The 15528-nt window shown below is 51.1% G+C and overlaps 1 protein-coding gene across 7 annotated transcripts; it reads left to right on the top strand.

The window, feature by feature from the left end:
• Positions 1–5551: 5551 nt before the first annotated feature.
• On the top strand, positions 5552–15313 carry SERHL2 (serine hydrolase like 2). 7 transcript variants are annotated; one of them, XM_056339164.1, is made up of 12 exons: positions 5552–5716; positions 7653–7874; positions 7943–8056; positions 9133–9174; positions 9909–9928; positions 10129–10203; positions 10999–11108; positions 11373–11452; positions 11814–11848; positions 12601–12677; positions 14121–14214; positions 14531–15313. In XM_056339164.1, exons 2-12 carry the CDS (start codon positions 7727–7729, stop codon positions 14645–14647), a joined length of 912 nt encoding a protein of 303 aa, XP_056195139.1. In that variant the 5' UTR covers positions 5552–5716; positions 7653–7726; the 3' UTR covers positions 14648–15313. The 7 variants fall into 7 exon arrangements, with proteins under 7 accessions (XP_056195139.1, XP_056195135.1, XP_056195137.1 ...); XM_056339160.1 differs by having other exon boundaries at positions 5552–5723; XM_056339162.1 differs by having other exon boundaries at positions 5693–5800.
• Positions 15314–15528: the final 215 nt, after the last annotated feature.

Raw genomic sequence — 15528 nt, 5'->3', positions numbered from 1 at the left:
TAAACATCCCATCTTAATTAAAAAACTGCCAATGGTTGGGAAGCTGCCACTACCCTAAGTAAACTGCTCAAATATTTAACTACTTTCTCCGTTATAACATGTATACCTCATCTCTGGACTGTTTTTTCTTGTACCATTGTTAGACAGAGCAGCAATTAGAAGAGGAAAAAATTAATCCTGCATAGGTATATTTAGGCTTTGATCATATCAGTCCTAAGCACTCCTCCTCCTTCCATCCCCTTAACAAGCCTTAGAGCTCTTGCAGGAAGCCTCTCCAACTTGTTAACTTTCTCCTTGAATCTTAGATGTCAGAACTGGGAATTTCACATCAGTAATCACATCCATGGAACTAGCAGACAAAATAAAATCTCCTGCAATATAATCTCATTACACCTGCTTCACATTCCCTGCTTATACATCGAAGGATGGAATTAGCCTTTCTGACTGTGGTGTTGCACTGGGAGCTCACATTCAGCTGCTCCTATGCCATGAGTCAAGCCTTCACCAGAGACACTTCTTCCACAGACAGGGCTCCCAGACCAGAAAACGTGGACTGTGTTAACTCACCATTGGGCTGTTTCAAAAACATGTTACGTGCTTGTACCAACTTTAGCATTTTCACACTTGCTAGCTTGTCAATTTTCAGTCCAATTACTACAAAATATGTTAGTTTGGTATCATTCCATTTTTAAAAAAATCAAAACACAGTGTAAGACTGTATCAGTTTCCTTGCTGGAGCCCTATCACATCAACAGCTTTTACATTTATCAGCCAAATCCATAACCCAAACCTGTAACTTACATCTCCAAAAGTTCCCAAGCAGTTATAGGTATTCTTTTCCATAAACACAGGAGACTTGGCATTAACTAGAACTCTTCCCTTGTTTTTAAATTATCCTTATATGTGCTATTTCCTTATTCTGTCTGAGGTCAATAAGGAGCTGGTAGGCCTGTAATTACAAGTGTCAGGTTACTTCTGGTTTTCGCTATTATTTTGTCTCAGCCTATGGGAAACCTGCCAGATTTTCCAAGTGAAGGAAGGTTAAGTCTAGACAAGAGTTGGAGACAAACTCCTCTCCTTCCCCTGCCACTTCATACATTAAAATAGGTGCTTGTTCTATAGGTATGTATGGGTTTTGTAGAGACCCGGAGATTAGCTCACCCCCCTAGTTAACTAAAACGGGCCCAGGGGATGGGAATCAGCAGACTTCTGAATCTGTTGCAAATATAAAAGACTTTCTGATTAAGAAGCAAACGGAAAGCTGAGACAGGAAAGAGTTTATTTGTATTATGGGTGCTCATATATAATTTATACACAATAAATGTTTCTAGCTATTTCATTAGTTGCAAATAAAGTGATACAAATGTGCACCACTTGGAGCCGACGCATGGTGTGTGCCTGGGGCTGCTTCCAGCTGAATGGTGGTGGTTCATGTGGGAATGATTTAACACTCCAGCAGCCCCACTATCCAAATTCTGCTATAGGTTAGTCCCTGGAGCAGATGCATGCCACTTTCTTAACCACTCATAGCTTGGCTTATTAACTTAAACAAAGATTTCCATTTAAACTATCACACTGGCCCCAAACTGAGACGGGTAAAGAGCTAGCATCTATTTGTCTCTCCCATTTTCTGCTGGGCTGGTCAGCTCTGGGATGAGGAGGGCAACAGGCACCTGCGTGGAGCAAGGAGAGAGAGACCACCTTAAGCTATCACAGCATTTTTTGAGCTTAATATGTCAGCAGCTATTTCAGTCATCAGAAACTCATTCACATTAGTGAAATTCAACACAAAACGAGGGAAAATCAAAGGAAAAGTACACCATGTGAGGTACTGTATGGGTCTGCTGCTGTTGAGCAGAGCCTGGGGATAGCAGGATGTTCATATCCCACCCCAATTCTTCCCCTGTGGGCAGCTTGTTTAAACTCTTGTGACTCCCTGGAACTATCTCCAAGGCAAGGGTTGTGGATGGGGCTCAAGGGAGGGAGATCTCAAATGTCTGCAGGGTATAGATCTGTAGTTCAGACCCTCATTGAGGCCTCACCTTTCTTAAATTGTGTTTTCCTTCCAGAACAAGTCAAATTAGGGGATAAGGTCCTCACCTCTGCAATCTTGTGTACAAGACAGAGACCAAAAGGGCAGCTGTTCTCAGGCAGGGGGACATCAAAGAGTTTGCATGACAAAGAGAAGAAGACTTATTAGGGATCCATGCACTGGGGAGGTGGGGGCTTCCCTGTGGTCGAGTGCCTCTCTCCTCCCACTGACTGCACTGTGGGCTGCCCAAGCAGCGCCTGCACCCAACACCAACAGCTCTGCACTCACCAGACTTCCCCCCTCTCTTGCAGGGATCACTCCCCTGTTCTGGGCTGCTAGAACAGGGAAGAAGCTGGTTCTTGTCACAGAAAGAACTGCTCTGCAGGCCCTAACAGCACCCCAGACCTGCCTGCTGCCCATAAACCCAAAGCCTGGGAGCCAGCATGCTGGGGCTGGTTACGTGATACATGCTGCCCTGTGCTCACTTTTATTTTTCTGTCTACTATAAATTGCAGCACATGTTCACGATGTGGGGCTTTATACAGAGGTATATCCCCTATATATCTTCTGAAAGGAAACACTTAAGCTAGCAATAGCATGGTTTTTTACTTGTATAACTGCACAAGAGAGTTTGGGGTACAGGGCTATTACTAATAGATCACCATAAATAGATCAATATGTCAGTACTTCAGTGCTTGAATCCAACCAGCTATGGGGAATTTGTCCCTTGATAGCAATCAATTTGCTGTACTTAAAGTTTCCTCATCCAATCTGCAGCTAGCACAAACTGATCAATGCTGTTCCAAGTCAGCAGAGAGTAACAGCTTTGCATGTCCCAACGTTCACTCTTGCAGGTCACCTCCTCCTTTGCAAGGACACCGAGGTTAAATTATCCTTTGCTAAGCACAGGGGATATCTCAAACTAACTCCCATTTCTTTATGCAAAACCAGCCTTTCTTACCACCAGGCCCATGCAGCCCAGCCAACACCCCAGCACCTTTCCAGGCAGAGTCTAATTTGATCCTCCACAAGGAGCAATTCCACTGCAGTAGCCTGCAGCATTTCTTAGAAGTAGCTGCAGCAAAATTAATTCTGAGCTATCTAAATTTTGCCATGCATCCTGCACAGAGCCCTCCTCCTGGGGGGTGGTTTGCCAGGTGGTTGAGGGGAAGATATGCAGTCTTGTAAGATGCTGGACTGCTCTTTCAGAGGGGTAAGAAGCATTGCTAAAGAAGTCATGAGGGACCTGGAAAAGATCTCAACAATCTGGCTTTGGCTAGTAGGATGATGGTCCTGCTCCTGAGGGAAGGTCCAGGGCTGCATCCCAGTGCAGCCTTCTCCACTTGGAGCTCTATCCCACATCACCAATTGCTGATGAATTCTGTGAGAAATTTTTCCTTTCCCATGAGGTGCCTGCTGATGGAGCTTCCTACCAGAAGTGACTTGGGATGCATGTCACAGGAGTCCAAATTCACTAGAGAACGCATCATTCCCACCTAAGCCCCAGAGGTCATGTCTGTGACTCAAAGCAGAGAGAGACCACATCCTACTGGCTGCCAGAGTTGGGGAGACGGCCCAAGGTGGTGGGGGAGAGGGTCCAAGAGCTGTGAGTGGTGACGCACATACCACCAGTGCAAGCATTTATAGCAGGTCCCAGTGTTATCCCAAACAAGGCTGGTGCCCAAAACTGCTATTAGGTAGAGGTCAGGGCTGCCAGATAAACCACTCTGGTAATTAACATCTACCTACAAGCTCTGTCCAGAGCTCTTGGCTGTTAACAAGCTCCCTGGGATCAGCTTCCAGCATGTAGCAGTCAGAGGATGTTGCTTGTGTGTACAAGTTCTCAGAGGTAAAGTTCCCTGTGCCTGAGGGACATGTGGCAGCCAAGGCCTGGGGTCTGTGAAGGGGATACCCTGTACTGTGCTTGCATGGCCAGCTGGACAATGCCACCACCTTCAATAGGTTCATTCCACTGCTCTCCAGAAGTGGGTCTGGCTCACGAGGATAGGTTGTGTCATGTTTCAGGTCTGCATGCCTGATTCTCTCTCCTTTTCGGATTGCTGTTACGTGGCAATGGATTTTCCTGGCCACAGCCTGTTGTTCCACCAACCGCAGAGGTTTGTGCAAAGGGTCCGTATCACTTCTGCTCCTGATACAGGGTCCTCTTCCTCAAAAGCCATGCCACAGCCAGAAGTACCACAAGCCTAGCAGACACTGCGTAACAATTACACCACTTTATGGTGGCTTGTGTCACCAAGAAATCCCAGCAAATCGCAGGAAGGTGCTGCCCTCCACAACAGCAGTGACTGATTATGGAGTGCATTTTACAAATCTGTTCTGCAAGGTGTCTTTTGCTTTTCACCTTTTGTGATCAGACACCTGCCTCTGACAGTTGTAGGAAAGAAGCCATACACGGTACTGTGTCCTCTCACGCTCTATGTGGCTCCCCAGCATTTATGGTCTGTTTTCCTGTTCCTCCCTCCATGGAGGCCTAAGAAAAAACAATGCACTGGACTTTCCAAAACTGTAAGAATTCATGTTCTGATTTCCCTCATAGCTCCTATTTCTTCTCAGCAATGGGTCCCCAAGGTTACCTTTCAACTACTGTGGTGCAGAGCCTATTTTGGCAGGATAAGTTTGAGCTAGGCAGGACAAGCAGGGCTGTAAGCTTCTACACTGGTTTCTTTCAAGCTTTGCAGACCGTTCTGAAAATGTATTGTGTCATTTAGGAGACTGATGTGCTGAACCAAGCAGAGAGTTTTCAATTACCAATATAAAAAAAAAAAAAAAAAAGACTCCCTAAGAACAGACATTCATTCTACTCTCTCCAACTGATCCAGCAAGGCATCCCACTGCTCACAGCATGGTTTGACTTTGCTTTGTTTGACTGCAGAGTCCTTCACTGAAGGGGATCGGTTGTGGCCTGCATTAGGCCTGGCAGACTGATTGCTGGAGGAGATGCGAGGCACCAGCAAGCAGTGTTCCCAGCCATCCTCAGATACATTCTTGAAGCTTGGTCTATGCAGCCACCCCCCTTCTGAGCAACTAATGAGGCAAACTATGTAGAAGCCTCTCTAGCTAAGAGGGGTCTGTTTTTGCAGAAGAGTGGAGCGGCTAAGGCAGTGCTGTCTGCTGTTTATCTGCTGCAGCTTGGTCCTGCCGTAGAGTCAGTGCACTGTGATGGGTCACAGTATGGGAGCAACTGCTGTCAGTGGACCAACGCGATTCCAGCAAGTGTTACGAGTTCAGAAGAGTTTCTCTATCAGAGAGAGACAGAAGTTTAGCATTGGTGTCAAGCACTGAGCCTTTTTGATGTCGCTACGATGCTCCTGGGTCACAGTTGAAATACCTCATGCTGTGTTGCTGCAGTACAGGCAGTTTCCATTGTCAGTAACGTGCTTTCTGCAGGTAGTCAAGGATGAGGCCGTGCCTCCGTGACTGCAACTCCTCACAGCTCCCTAACATGCCCAGTAGATTGATCGCAGCTCCAGATCCCTGGTAGATCATTAATTCCATGTTACTCTCACCGAGCCCCATGCAAATGCAGGCTCTGAGGAAGGTGCCAGCTCCTGCCCACAGCTTCCACCTGCCTCAGGCACCACAGGGCAGGAGCTGGGTCACGCCAGGGGCTCCAGAACCAGCTGGAGGAGGTGGCGGCTGCCGTGGTTCCACCTGTTTGCACAGGCAAGAGGTTTGTGGGTCTGGAGAAGGGGCCAGGCTGGGCTGCTGTGACCGGGGGAAGAGCCAGGCCAGGAGGAAAGCGAGTAGGTGCGGTGCTGTAGAGGGTCGCGTTTGCCGGGATGGGCCGTAGGGCCAAGGGTGGGGAATGGTGGGGAACCTGGAAACGCTCCCCGGGCAGGGAAAGCCGCGCCTCCCCGCCCTCCCGCCCACCACCCCGCTTCCCAGCCGGCCGCCCGCAGCCGGGAGGCGACGAGGGAGGACAAAGATGGCGGCTGGCCCGCCCCAGCGCCTCCCGCGGGCCACGGCGGCCCCGGGCCAGCGGCGCAGCAGGCGGCGCCCCGGGGAGGCGGGGAGCAGGGCGGCGCGGCCGGCATGGCCCGCCCTGCTGCCGGGCTCCGTCCTCCCGCCGCGGCCTTGCTCTGCGCCCCGGCCGGACGGAGCGGTAGGGCTGCGGCGGGCCGGGCGCAGCGTGCGGGCGGCGCGGGGAGCGGGGCCGGGGCGGCCGCCAGCAGCCCTGGCGCTCCGGGTGCCGCGGCCGTGCGGAGGTCGGTCCCCGGGCAGCCCTTCCCCGGGACCGAGACCAGCTGCCCCAGGGTGCCCGGAGGCGAAGGCCCAGGTGTAGGGAGACCCCACCCGAGAGCCGGGAGGGACCCCGGGGCCGGAGCCCAGGCGGGGCGGGCTCGGGGAGGGCAGTCAGGCTCTGCCAGGAGCCCAGCCCGCCAGGCAGGTCCGTGGGGAGCGGGCAGGCCCGCGGTCACGCCGGGAAGTCGGCCCAGGGTTGTCAGGATCGGGCCCGATCCTGATCAGGGATCAGGGTCAGGCGCGGCCCCGCGGTGGCGGCAGGCAGGGCCGTGGTGCCGGGGCTGCCGTCGCTGCTGCAGACCAGCGCTCCCGCAGCGGGGCTGGGGATGGTCCCGGTCCCGGTTGAGCGTAAATCGGCTCATGGGTGGGAGGGAAAGATGTAGGGGGAAGAGAGGGATGATAGGGAGGCCCCAGGTGTGGCTGACTGGGACCATTAGGGCCTGTAATTGGTCTCAAGGCCCTGATGGCAGCCTCCCCTCTCAGCCTACCCCCTCTGACCTCACACCTTACAGAGGTATGGGCTCAGGAGGGACTTGCAGAGTGATTTAATTGCTGTTAGGTCTCAGGGGCTATTTAAGGGAGCAGAGATCTGAAACATGTCACTGGGAAGGGTATATGGCACGGGAGACTTGGGAATGGGGGGCCACAGGGGTCAGAAGAGCTTGGGGGTAAAGGGGAGGTATTCAGACCACCCCTGGAAGATCCCCAGAGGCTGGGTAGTGCTGGGGGTTCACTCAGGAACCCAAGGTTGAGTAACAGTCAGAGGTAGTGCAGCGATTGCCAGGCAGATTCGCAGTGATGAGACGGGTCTGAGGTTGAGCAGGTGCCTGGGAGGTGGTGGACCCATATCCCGTGCAGGGTCCCTGGCCCTCAGGGGTGCAGAGGAGGGTGACAGCAGAGACCTGCTGTGTGGCATGTAGCCAGCTCCTCTCTTGAAGGTGCCAGCTGGTGGTGTAAAAGAGGAGAAACACCAAGGTAAAAGAGAAGGTGGTAACAGTCTAGTACAGGAGGCAGCATCCTTATTCCCCAAATTGTCTTTTTGGTCCAGGACAGGTGCCTGGCTGACTGCAGCTAGCTGGGGGAATTCTGTGTGGTTCTCTCTTGCCAGAGCTCCTGTACCTTCTGGTCAGGTTGCAGCTGCTGCAGAGACACAGAGAGGAGGGTTTCTCCTCCTGCATAGGGAAAGCATGTTTCTTCCTAGGAGCATCACTAGTACGTGCTGGGAGGAAGATTCCCCAAACAGGCAGCCAGGGACGGCAGCTTGGGATGTTGAATGGGGACCTATAAATCATCAAGCTGCTAATTAAGACCACAGGAGGCTGGTGAGTTACTAAAGACCTGTATTACTCTTTTTCAGAGCTCTGGGCCATTAACAAGATTCCTGGGACCTACTTGAGTGCAGCTCTCCAGGGACATCACTTTATTTTGGGCATGTTCTCAGAGTTAAAGTTCCCAGTGCCGTGGGGCCATGTGGCAGCCAAGGCCTGGGGATCCTCAGAGGGACACCCTGTGCTGTGCTTGCACGGCTGGCTGGACAATGCCAACACTTTTGACAAGCTCATTCCACTGCTCCCCAGAGGTAGGTCTGGCTCATTAGGATGGTTCTTGCGTTGCAGGGCTACACATCTGATACTCTCTCCCTTTCAGGTTACTATTATGTGGCAATGGACTTTTCTGGCCACGGCTTGTCATCCCACCGACCTGCAGGCTCCCCCTACCATTTTCTGGATTATGTGACCGATGTGCGCCGGGTTGCAGCAGGTGGGTGGTTGAAGGGGCCCTTGAGGGGATGTTTGTGCAGGGGGTGCTATATTGCTCCTGCTCCTTAAACAAGAAGGCAGCATTTACTGCCAGAAGGGTCAGTTCCCTCTGCTTCTCCCCAGCCTGGTGTTAGCTGATGCTTTGTGACCACAGACTGAATCAGTATCCCTCTTCCTCGCTATCTTGTGAGAGGAAGAAACAGAAAGCCCTGGGAAGCGAGTGTTTCTGTACTAAAAAGCAGTAGTGGCAAAGTGGTAGATGCAAATAGTTTTGCCAGACTGACTTTTTGTAAGCAGCCAGTGACCTCTAACCAGTGTTAGGTGTAAGCTGGAGACTCTTGATTCTCCCAGATGGCAGCTTGCTTTAGTATTGTACAAAGAAAGCTGTAAACCAAGGTGTCTTGGGTTCTTAATAACTCCTGATATAACTGCCCATCTCGGTGCTGATCTTGCGGGAGGTTGTGGCATGTGCAGTTTTGCATCCCTCATTCAGTATACCAATAGCCACTAGAAGTTCTTTGATGTACTAGAGGGTAAACCACATCTTTCAGTGAGGTGTATTTCAGATGGGCAGCACTGTTGAAGCAGTATTTTCCCATAAGCCTCTTGGAGTGCCATAAAAATGCACTGAAGAGCCTGATGTGCTAAATGGTCCAGAGAGCTTCCGCTTGGAGTAATCATGATTTCCCCAAGGCAGTGGACCTGTCTCTGTGTCCTCACGGCTCTTGTGGAATGCCCTGCAGCAGGATGCTTTGTCAAGGTTTCTCTTTTCCAGCAGATGCTGCCCAATTAGGCTCCTTTGCTTCTTGCCAGTCTTATGTCTGGCAACGAAAGGGAATTTGCTGTAGCTTGTTTGTCATACAGAGAGAGCTTGATAGCTGGATGACTTAACTACCAAGGAAACGAGGTGGTAGAGGCTCTTTTTCTTTAAAACTGGCCTATAATTTCTGGATTAGGAAGAGAACTGAGCAGTGCAAAAGCTCTCTCAGGGGAAAGGGCCCATGTTAGAGAAGCAGCAAGATGCCGCTGCTCTGGTTTCTAATGCAGCACTGTCTGTTTTTGTCTATTGCCACTTAGCCTTGCAGTGGAGACGGTTCACCCTGATGGGTCACAGTATGGGTAAGTGGCTCTTGTCCTTGTTAGCTGTGAGATTTGTGGAAATAGGATTAGATAATTAATTTACAAGACATGCTGCTAGGAGCTGGGCTGGAATATTTATTATATTCTGTCAAGTACCAGGTTCCTGCTTGAGCAATTCAAAAATCCGTGCCCTTGTTTGTAATGCCTCTGCTTTCAAGACCCTGTAGTATGAACAGTGGTAGCTCTCGCTGGCTTTTCCTCCACCCCCAGGAGGGAACAGTGATGGGCAGAGATGGGTGATAAATGGCAGGAGAATTTGCAGCAGGCCCTCCTGCCCAGTTCCCACAAGGCCACAAAGCCTGTGGACAGCAGGCCCTTCTTGGTGGGTCATGGAGCTTGCTGAGAGGAACCGAACTCCAGGCTCTATCCCCTTAGGCTTGGGACGTGATTGGGTTTTGCCATGATCTGGGTTTTGCTCCCCAGGGCTGCTCTGGCCACAGCTTACAGGACCTGTACACCATAGCATTTTAACTAGTAACTTCTCCATGGCCTTTGCTGTGTGAGAGGGAGGTGGGGATGGTGCAGGATGGGATGTTCAGCCCTGCTCTCTGCCTGCATCCTGTCTACTGGGAGAGCTCTGTCTGCAGCTAGGGCTTTATCCCTTGGCACAATGTACATTTCTGCTTCTAAGGCAGCTCCTGCTGTGGGAAAGGGGACTTTCTCTTACTGGGGGATGTCCTGGACATAACTGGACACCGTTCTCTCCTTTGCAGGTGGGTCTGTGGCAGGAATGGTGAGTCAAGCATCCTTTCTTCATGGGGTTTCTACAGCTGGAAAGACAAATGGGAGAGGAATGAAGGGACAGACTGCATTGGACTCGGATCTCAGGGGAGGAGAGGCCTTTCCCTGACTCCCTCTCCAGTGGAGCAGGACAAAGACATCACTCATTGCTCAGTTTTTCTCTTTCTCTCATATTGTTTCATCTTTCTTCAGTTCTGTTCCCTTTATCCTGAGATGGTGGACAAGCTGATCCTGCTGGAAAGTCTTGGATTTATGCTAGCTGCAGAGGTTAGATTTCACATGTCCTTTCCTTCCCTTTGTAAAGTAAAAAATACATTTTTCTTTTCTTTCCCTTCCCTCATTTGCTTAGAGAAGGCACTGATGTGACCAGTTCCTGGCAGTTCACACAAGTCTCGGGGCTCTCCTTTTTGGCAGCCACAGATCTGCTCCTTGTTGCATGGCCTGAGGTCCCTGCTTAGGGTGGCCCTTGAGACATTTGGTAGTGTTCCACATCCTGCAGTCTCTTAGCACTGAAATTCACTTGTCTGTGCCATGTCCTTGTACAAAAGGAACTGGAACCTCTGTCCAAGGAACTGCCAGCTGAGGTCTTTTTGCCAACAGCTTGTTAGGTGACCTGGGTGCAAGACAGGTGGATTTTTCTGTTCCTGGCAGGACATAAAGCTGTATTCCCAATCTGCCATCATCGCTACCAGATGCTGGAGCTTTGGTTGGCAGAAGTGGGACAGAAGCCCAGGGTCGGAGAGACAAAAAGATACCAGATTTCTCTTGTTCTTTTCAATAGTTGTCCTCAACTCAGAAGTGAGGTAGGAAGAGGCAGAAAAGGTTGTGAGGGTAAAAAGTTACTAAGCTCTTTATAGCAGTGCTTAGCTTTCTATCCTTACCTTGCTGTTTAAGTGTTGCTGTTCCCTTTCCCCCGGAAATGGATATTTTTAATATGATGTCCATAACTGGTACCAGTTCTGAGGGATGTTGAAGGGTGAAATACCCTCTTCTGCCCTCTGATAAGGAGTACAATGATTCAGAACAGCAAGGTTACCCCAGTTCCCTACCTCTTTGTTTCAGGACACTGATGCATGGCTGAAATCAAAACGGATGGTGATTGACAGATTACTGAGTCTAGAGGCAAAGCAGCAAACTCCCAAAGCACGGAGCCCCGAAGCAGCATTGCAGAGGTGGGTTCCCATTTGTCCTCTTCACTTGCTGCCTGTCCTCACCTTAGAAAGAGCTGCAGCTCTGTGAATGGGAAACTGTCCCTGCACTTCCCCTTTCAAGTCCTCCTGGAATCTCAGCAAGACCTTTTGCTTCTGCTGCCAGAAGCCGCTGCTGCTTCCTGCTCTTTTCTGAAGCAGCCTGAGAGCTCGCTGTCACCTTGTGCCATTTTCGCTTTGCTTCCTCCCTTTTCCAGCAGCACAGTCTCTTTGGCATGTCTCCCCCAGGCTCTTAGAAGCAAACAGACATCTGACAGCAGAGGGTGGGGCAATCCTGCTGCAGCGAGGAGCAACTGAGACACCCGCTGGTAAGGGGCTGCATGGAGACAGGGCTCATCGCAGTGCTGGGCCAACACTGGGTGTGGGAAGGGAGCAGCGCCAACAGCCATTGTCTTTTGTAGGGTACAGGGTGCCCTGGCTACAAGTTTACACAGCCTGAATGGGATCAATTAAGTCTGGAGGCAGCCCTCTCCATTCCCAGCAACTGGGGTTAGTGCTCAAGTTATAGAAGGGGGCTAAAGAAAAGAGATCAGAAAGGAGGAGAATCTGAGTTAATCCTATTCCTCCTGTCTCTTAAAGTCTTGGGCAGACCCCAGAGGTGAGGGGAAACGGAGCAACTCCAGCTCCTGTGAGACATGAAGACTTTCTCTTGTTTTTTTTTCATTCCAGGATTGGTATATAACAGAGACATGAGAGTCCGTACCGTGAGTGTTGCTCTTCTGACATGCCCCCTGCTGCTTTGGAGCCCTGAGCTTACGGAAAACTCAGGGATAGTGGAGGCTTGCTCACTGAGCCCAGGCCCTTCCTCCACCCAGCCGTTTACTTTCTGCTTCCCAAATTCCCACATGTCTTTTAAATGGTGCTGTTAAAAGAGCCTGCACTTGATCATTAACTGACTCAGCTTACAGAGTCACTGGAAAATATTACTGATTTCTTTTTTAGCAGTTCCTCTGCCCCAGGGCCTCCTGGCCACATTTTCCTGCCATTATAACTCTTCAGGCAGCAGATGGATGGATGCTTTCTGTCAGCTTCTTTGTCGGGTCACCCGTATAAGGGGAGAGAGTTTAACAGTCCTTATGTTTGATATAAGGGCCTCCACTACCTGTGCTACTGCCAGGGTATGAAAGCCAGAGTAGTGTACCATCTCCTCTTCAGTAAAAGGATTTTTAAAGCTTTTCTCTGCTATGAGATCATTCCTGCATGTGCTGCATCTCAGCAGGCAGCATTGTTGGCAGTCCTGAAACGCAGCTGGACAGAAGGAGCCTTTGCAAAGCCAGCTCCTCTTCTGTGCAGCCTGGCTGCCTGTCATGTCCCAGCATGGCAGCTTCAGGGCCACAGCCACTTCTGCCTTCAGAGCTGCTAGTACAGGAGGGATCAGGGACACCCTCTAGGGACACCCTCTGCCCCCAGCTGCTGTCCCTGACCATTGCCACTTTCCCTGTCTTTGCGCCTGCAGCAGAGTCAGGAGGCCTTCACAGTGGAGCAGTGCGTGGAGCTCCTGCAGAAGATCCAGGACCATGCTCTCATCATTCTGTGAGTGAGGCACAAGCCAAACCAACCCTTGCTGCCTCCCTGCAGCCTGGGCAGAGGGAGTGAAAGGTTAGACAGGAACCTTCCACTACACGCTCCTCTGCAGCAGCCACCCAGACCTTCAGGCCAGTTGGCACAACAGCACAGCCTCACATGTGAAAAGCATTTCCTAGTTCCCCACTACTGCCCTGGGCCAGGCAGGCTCCTGGAGCAGGCAGAGAGTATCTGGAACATTCTTCTCTCAGCCTGGTGCTGTGCTTTCAGGCTGGGCCTCCCTGATGCAAAGCTGACTGAGGAAATGCCTGTCCTGTCTTCCCTGTGTTCCTGCCTTCATGCCCCTGTCCCATGACTTTCCATCCTTTGGCCCTACAGCAAGGAGCCATCTGTGAAAATATGACCCTCCACAACACTGCTCCTTCTTGCTTTCCTCCTGGCCTGGCTCTTCCGCCCGGTCACAGCAGCCCAGCCTGGCCCCTTCTCCAGACCCACAAACCTCTTGCCTGTGCAAACAGGTGGAACCACGGCAGCTGCCACCTCCTCCAGCTGGTTCTGGAGCCCCTGACGTGACCCAGCTCTTGCAAGCTCTGCCCTGTGGTGCCTGGGCTAGGGAGGAGCTGTAGTGAAGTAGCTTGGGGCTTGCACAGAGTCCCACAAGCTGTGAAGCTGTCTGGGTGGGTAGCTGGTTCTGTCAGTCCTCTGCATTTTTCCTTGGAGGGCAAGATGTGCAGGGCTCTGGCTACCTTGGCCTGTGTGGTGCTGTGAAAAAGTCTCTCTAGGAAACAGGGTGCAGTTTTGGCTTCCCTGGTCTGTTGAAATCATAAGAGGCTAAGGATTTCCCTACTTATCCAGAAATGCAACTTTATGGTAAGGACAAGTCCTCTAGGCCATACAGACTGAATGCCTTTGAGCCTGGCTTGTCACCTTGTCCCATCACCTGCAGCACGGTAGGAGACAGCATGATCTTAGCTCTGCAGGTCTGTGCTGGCTGCCTTGGTACTGCCCTGGTACCTCCCTCCCCGAGCAGGACACACCCTGTTTAAAACAGCAGCATGGAGGGGAGAAAGGGACTGAGGGGAGATGTAGAGGCTATATGAAAGGAAAAAGAGCAGAAAGCAGGGTGGGGGCAGGGAATGGTGTACTCTGACCAGTTAAAGAGTCAGTCCTGGGGGGACACAATATTTAACCAGTCTCTACTCTGATACTACTAGGCAGTCACCCAAAGTATTAAACAGATAGTTGGATAGAAAATAGCTGCTTAGCCAAGCTGTGTGGTGCTCCTCCGACTACCGTGTATGATCCTGTAACCTTGCTGCTTACGAGCAGCCTGGAAAGAGCAGTTGGGTCTGTCACCTCACTGTCTTAGGGACACTGCTTCTGCCCAGGACAGCAGCAAAGACAAACTGAGGCATGCTATGTGTTGTACTGAGCCTTGCCCTTGCTTTTCAGAGCACAAGATGGACTTTTGGTACCGCACAAGCTAGACAGCAGAAATCACTTTGCGAAAATTCTACAGGAGGAGTTTGAGTCTACTCTCAAAGAGGTGAGAGCAAGCTCCATCCTTGCATCTCTGCTCTGTGCACCAACCTGGGACCAGCAGCTAGGAAGCAGCTCACCTTGATGGACAGCCCACACTAGTGGACTTGTCCTGAATGGCATAGCCCTTACATGGCAAGGGGGAAGCCAACCTTGGCTGCTGCCAAAGTCCCAAATTAATAGTGCCCTCCTGGAGCCAGCTCTTCCCTAGTCCTCCCAGCACTGTCCTGCCTCACTTGCCCCACAACCCCCTGGGTGCCACACAGCAAGCACAGCTTGCCCGAGGGAACTCCCGGTCCATATCTTGTGTCCTTTCCCTCCAGCACATCCAGCTAGTAGAGGTGCCTGGGAGTCATTTTGTGCATCTGAATGAGCCTGAGGTGGTGTCTGGAATCATCAGCAACTTCCTGACTGTGCAAAACACCAGAGCCAGGCTCTGAGAAGCCCTCATCGCTGCGGCAATCCAGGAGAACAGGGAGCCAAAAAGCACACCCTGGAGGAATTGTCACCATTCCTAACTCGCATCCAACATCAAGTGTCACGATACCCTCTCCTATGCTTAGCTCACTGCAGGATGGAAGCAGGTCTGCTCAGGGGTTCCCTGGAGGAGGGCTGAGCAGAGTTCTTCAGTTGTCAAAGGGCAAAGGAATCCCTTCACTTCCAGCTCTGTGAGTACAGGGATAGAGGCCCAGGGTGGCCTTCCCCGTGCTTGCACCCTGAAATGGAGCAGAAATACAGGTAGAGACATCATCTGTGGGAGTAGCATGAGAAAGGTGGCTCACCTTACCTCCTCCCCAAGGATGGTACACCCAGTCTCCTTCCAGGATTAGACCTTCTGAATAAACAGAAAGTGTTCTGCTTCTCTGCTTACTTCCACAAATGCCTGAGCTCAGAAGGCCTTGGTGTCTCTGTTCTACTGTGAGAGCTGCTGCTTTTTTAATCAGCTTAAATAGAAGCTCACCTGGGCACAGAAGGCCATTTTAATGAACTTCTAGGGAATGAGTCACTAATCCTCTAGCTGAAGCAGCTGGGAGAACTGCTATTAATGGAAAAGTTGGCAAGATTATTTCTGTCCTTCTAAATAAAGATTAATCTCCTAATGTTAACTGTCTCCTTGACTTTACAGGAGTGAACCTCCTTTCTTTCGGGACACTCGCCCAAGGAGCTAGAACACCAGTCTTAGAAGGCAGCAATTTTTACATGCAGCCTGCTTTAGACAGGCCATATTAAGGATCCACCTGCCTCCTAGTTAAAGTGATGCAAAAAGCCAACTGCAGCAAGCAGGCCTGGCAGCTTCTCCATGCAATGGAAACTACAGGGG

The sequence above is a fragment of the Falco biarmicus genome, chromosome 5 (genome assembly GCF_023638135.1).
Source record: "Falco biarmicus isolate bFalBia1 chromosome 5, bFalBia1.pri, whole genome shotgun sequence".
NCBI lineage: Eukaryota > Metazoa > Chordata > Aves > Falconiformes > Falconidae > Falco > Falco biarmicus.
The sequence above is the reverse complement of the archived record's forward strand: the minus strand, read 5'-3'. Positions and strand labels throughout refer to the sequence as shown.

Bases quoted from the DNA above. Each gene is read 5' to 3' on its own strand.
- SERHL2 (XM_056339159.1), top strand. From the start codon at position 6,086: ATGGCCCGCCCTGCTGCCGGGCTCCGTCCTCCCGCCGCGGCCTTGCTC. The intron at 9,175-9,908 runs GTAAGTGGCTCT...TCTCCTTTGCAG, and splicing joins CCTGATGGGTCACAGTATGG to GTGGGTCTGTGGCAGGAATG. The intron at 11,109-11,372 runs GTGGGTTCCCAT...TGTCTCCCCCAG, and splicing joins CCCGAAGCAGCATTGCAGAG to GCTCTTAGAAGCAAACAGAC.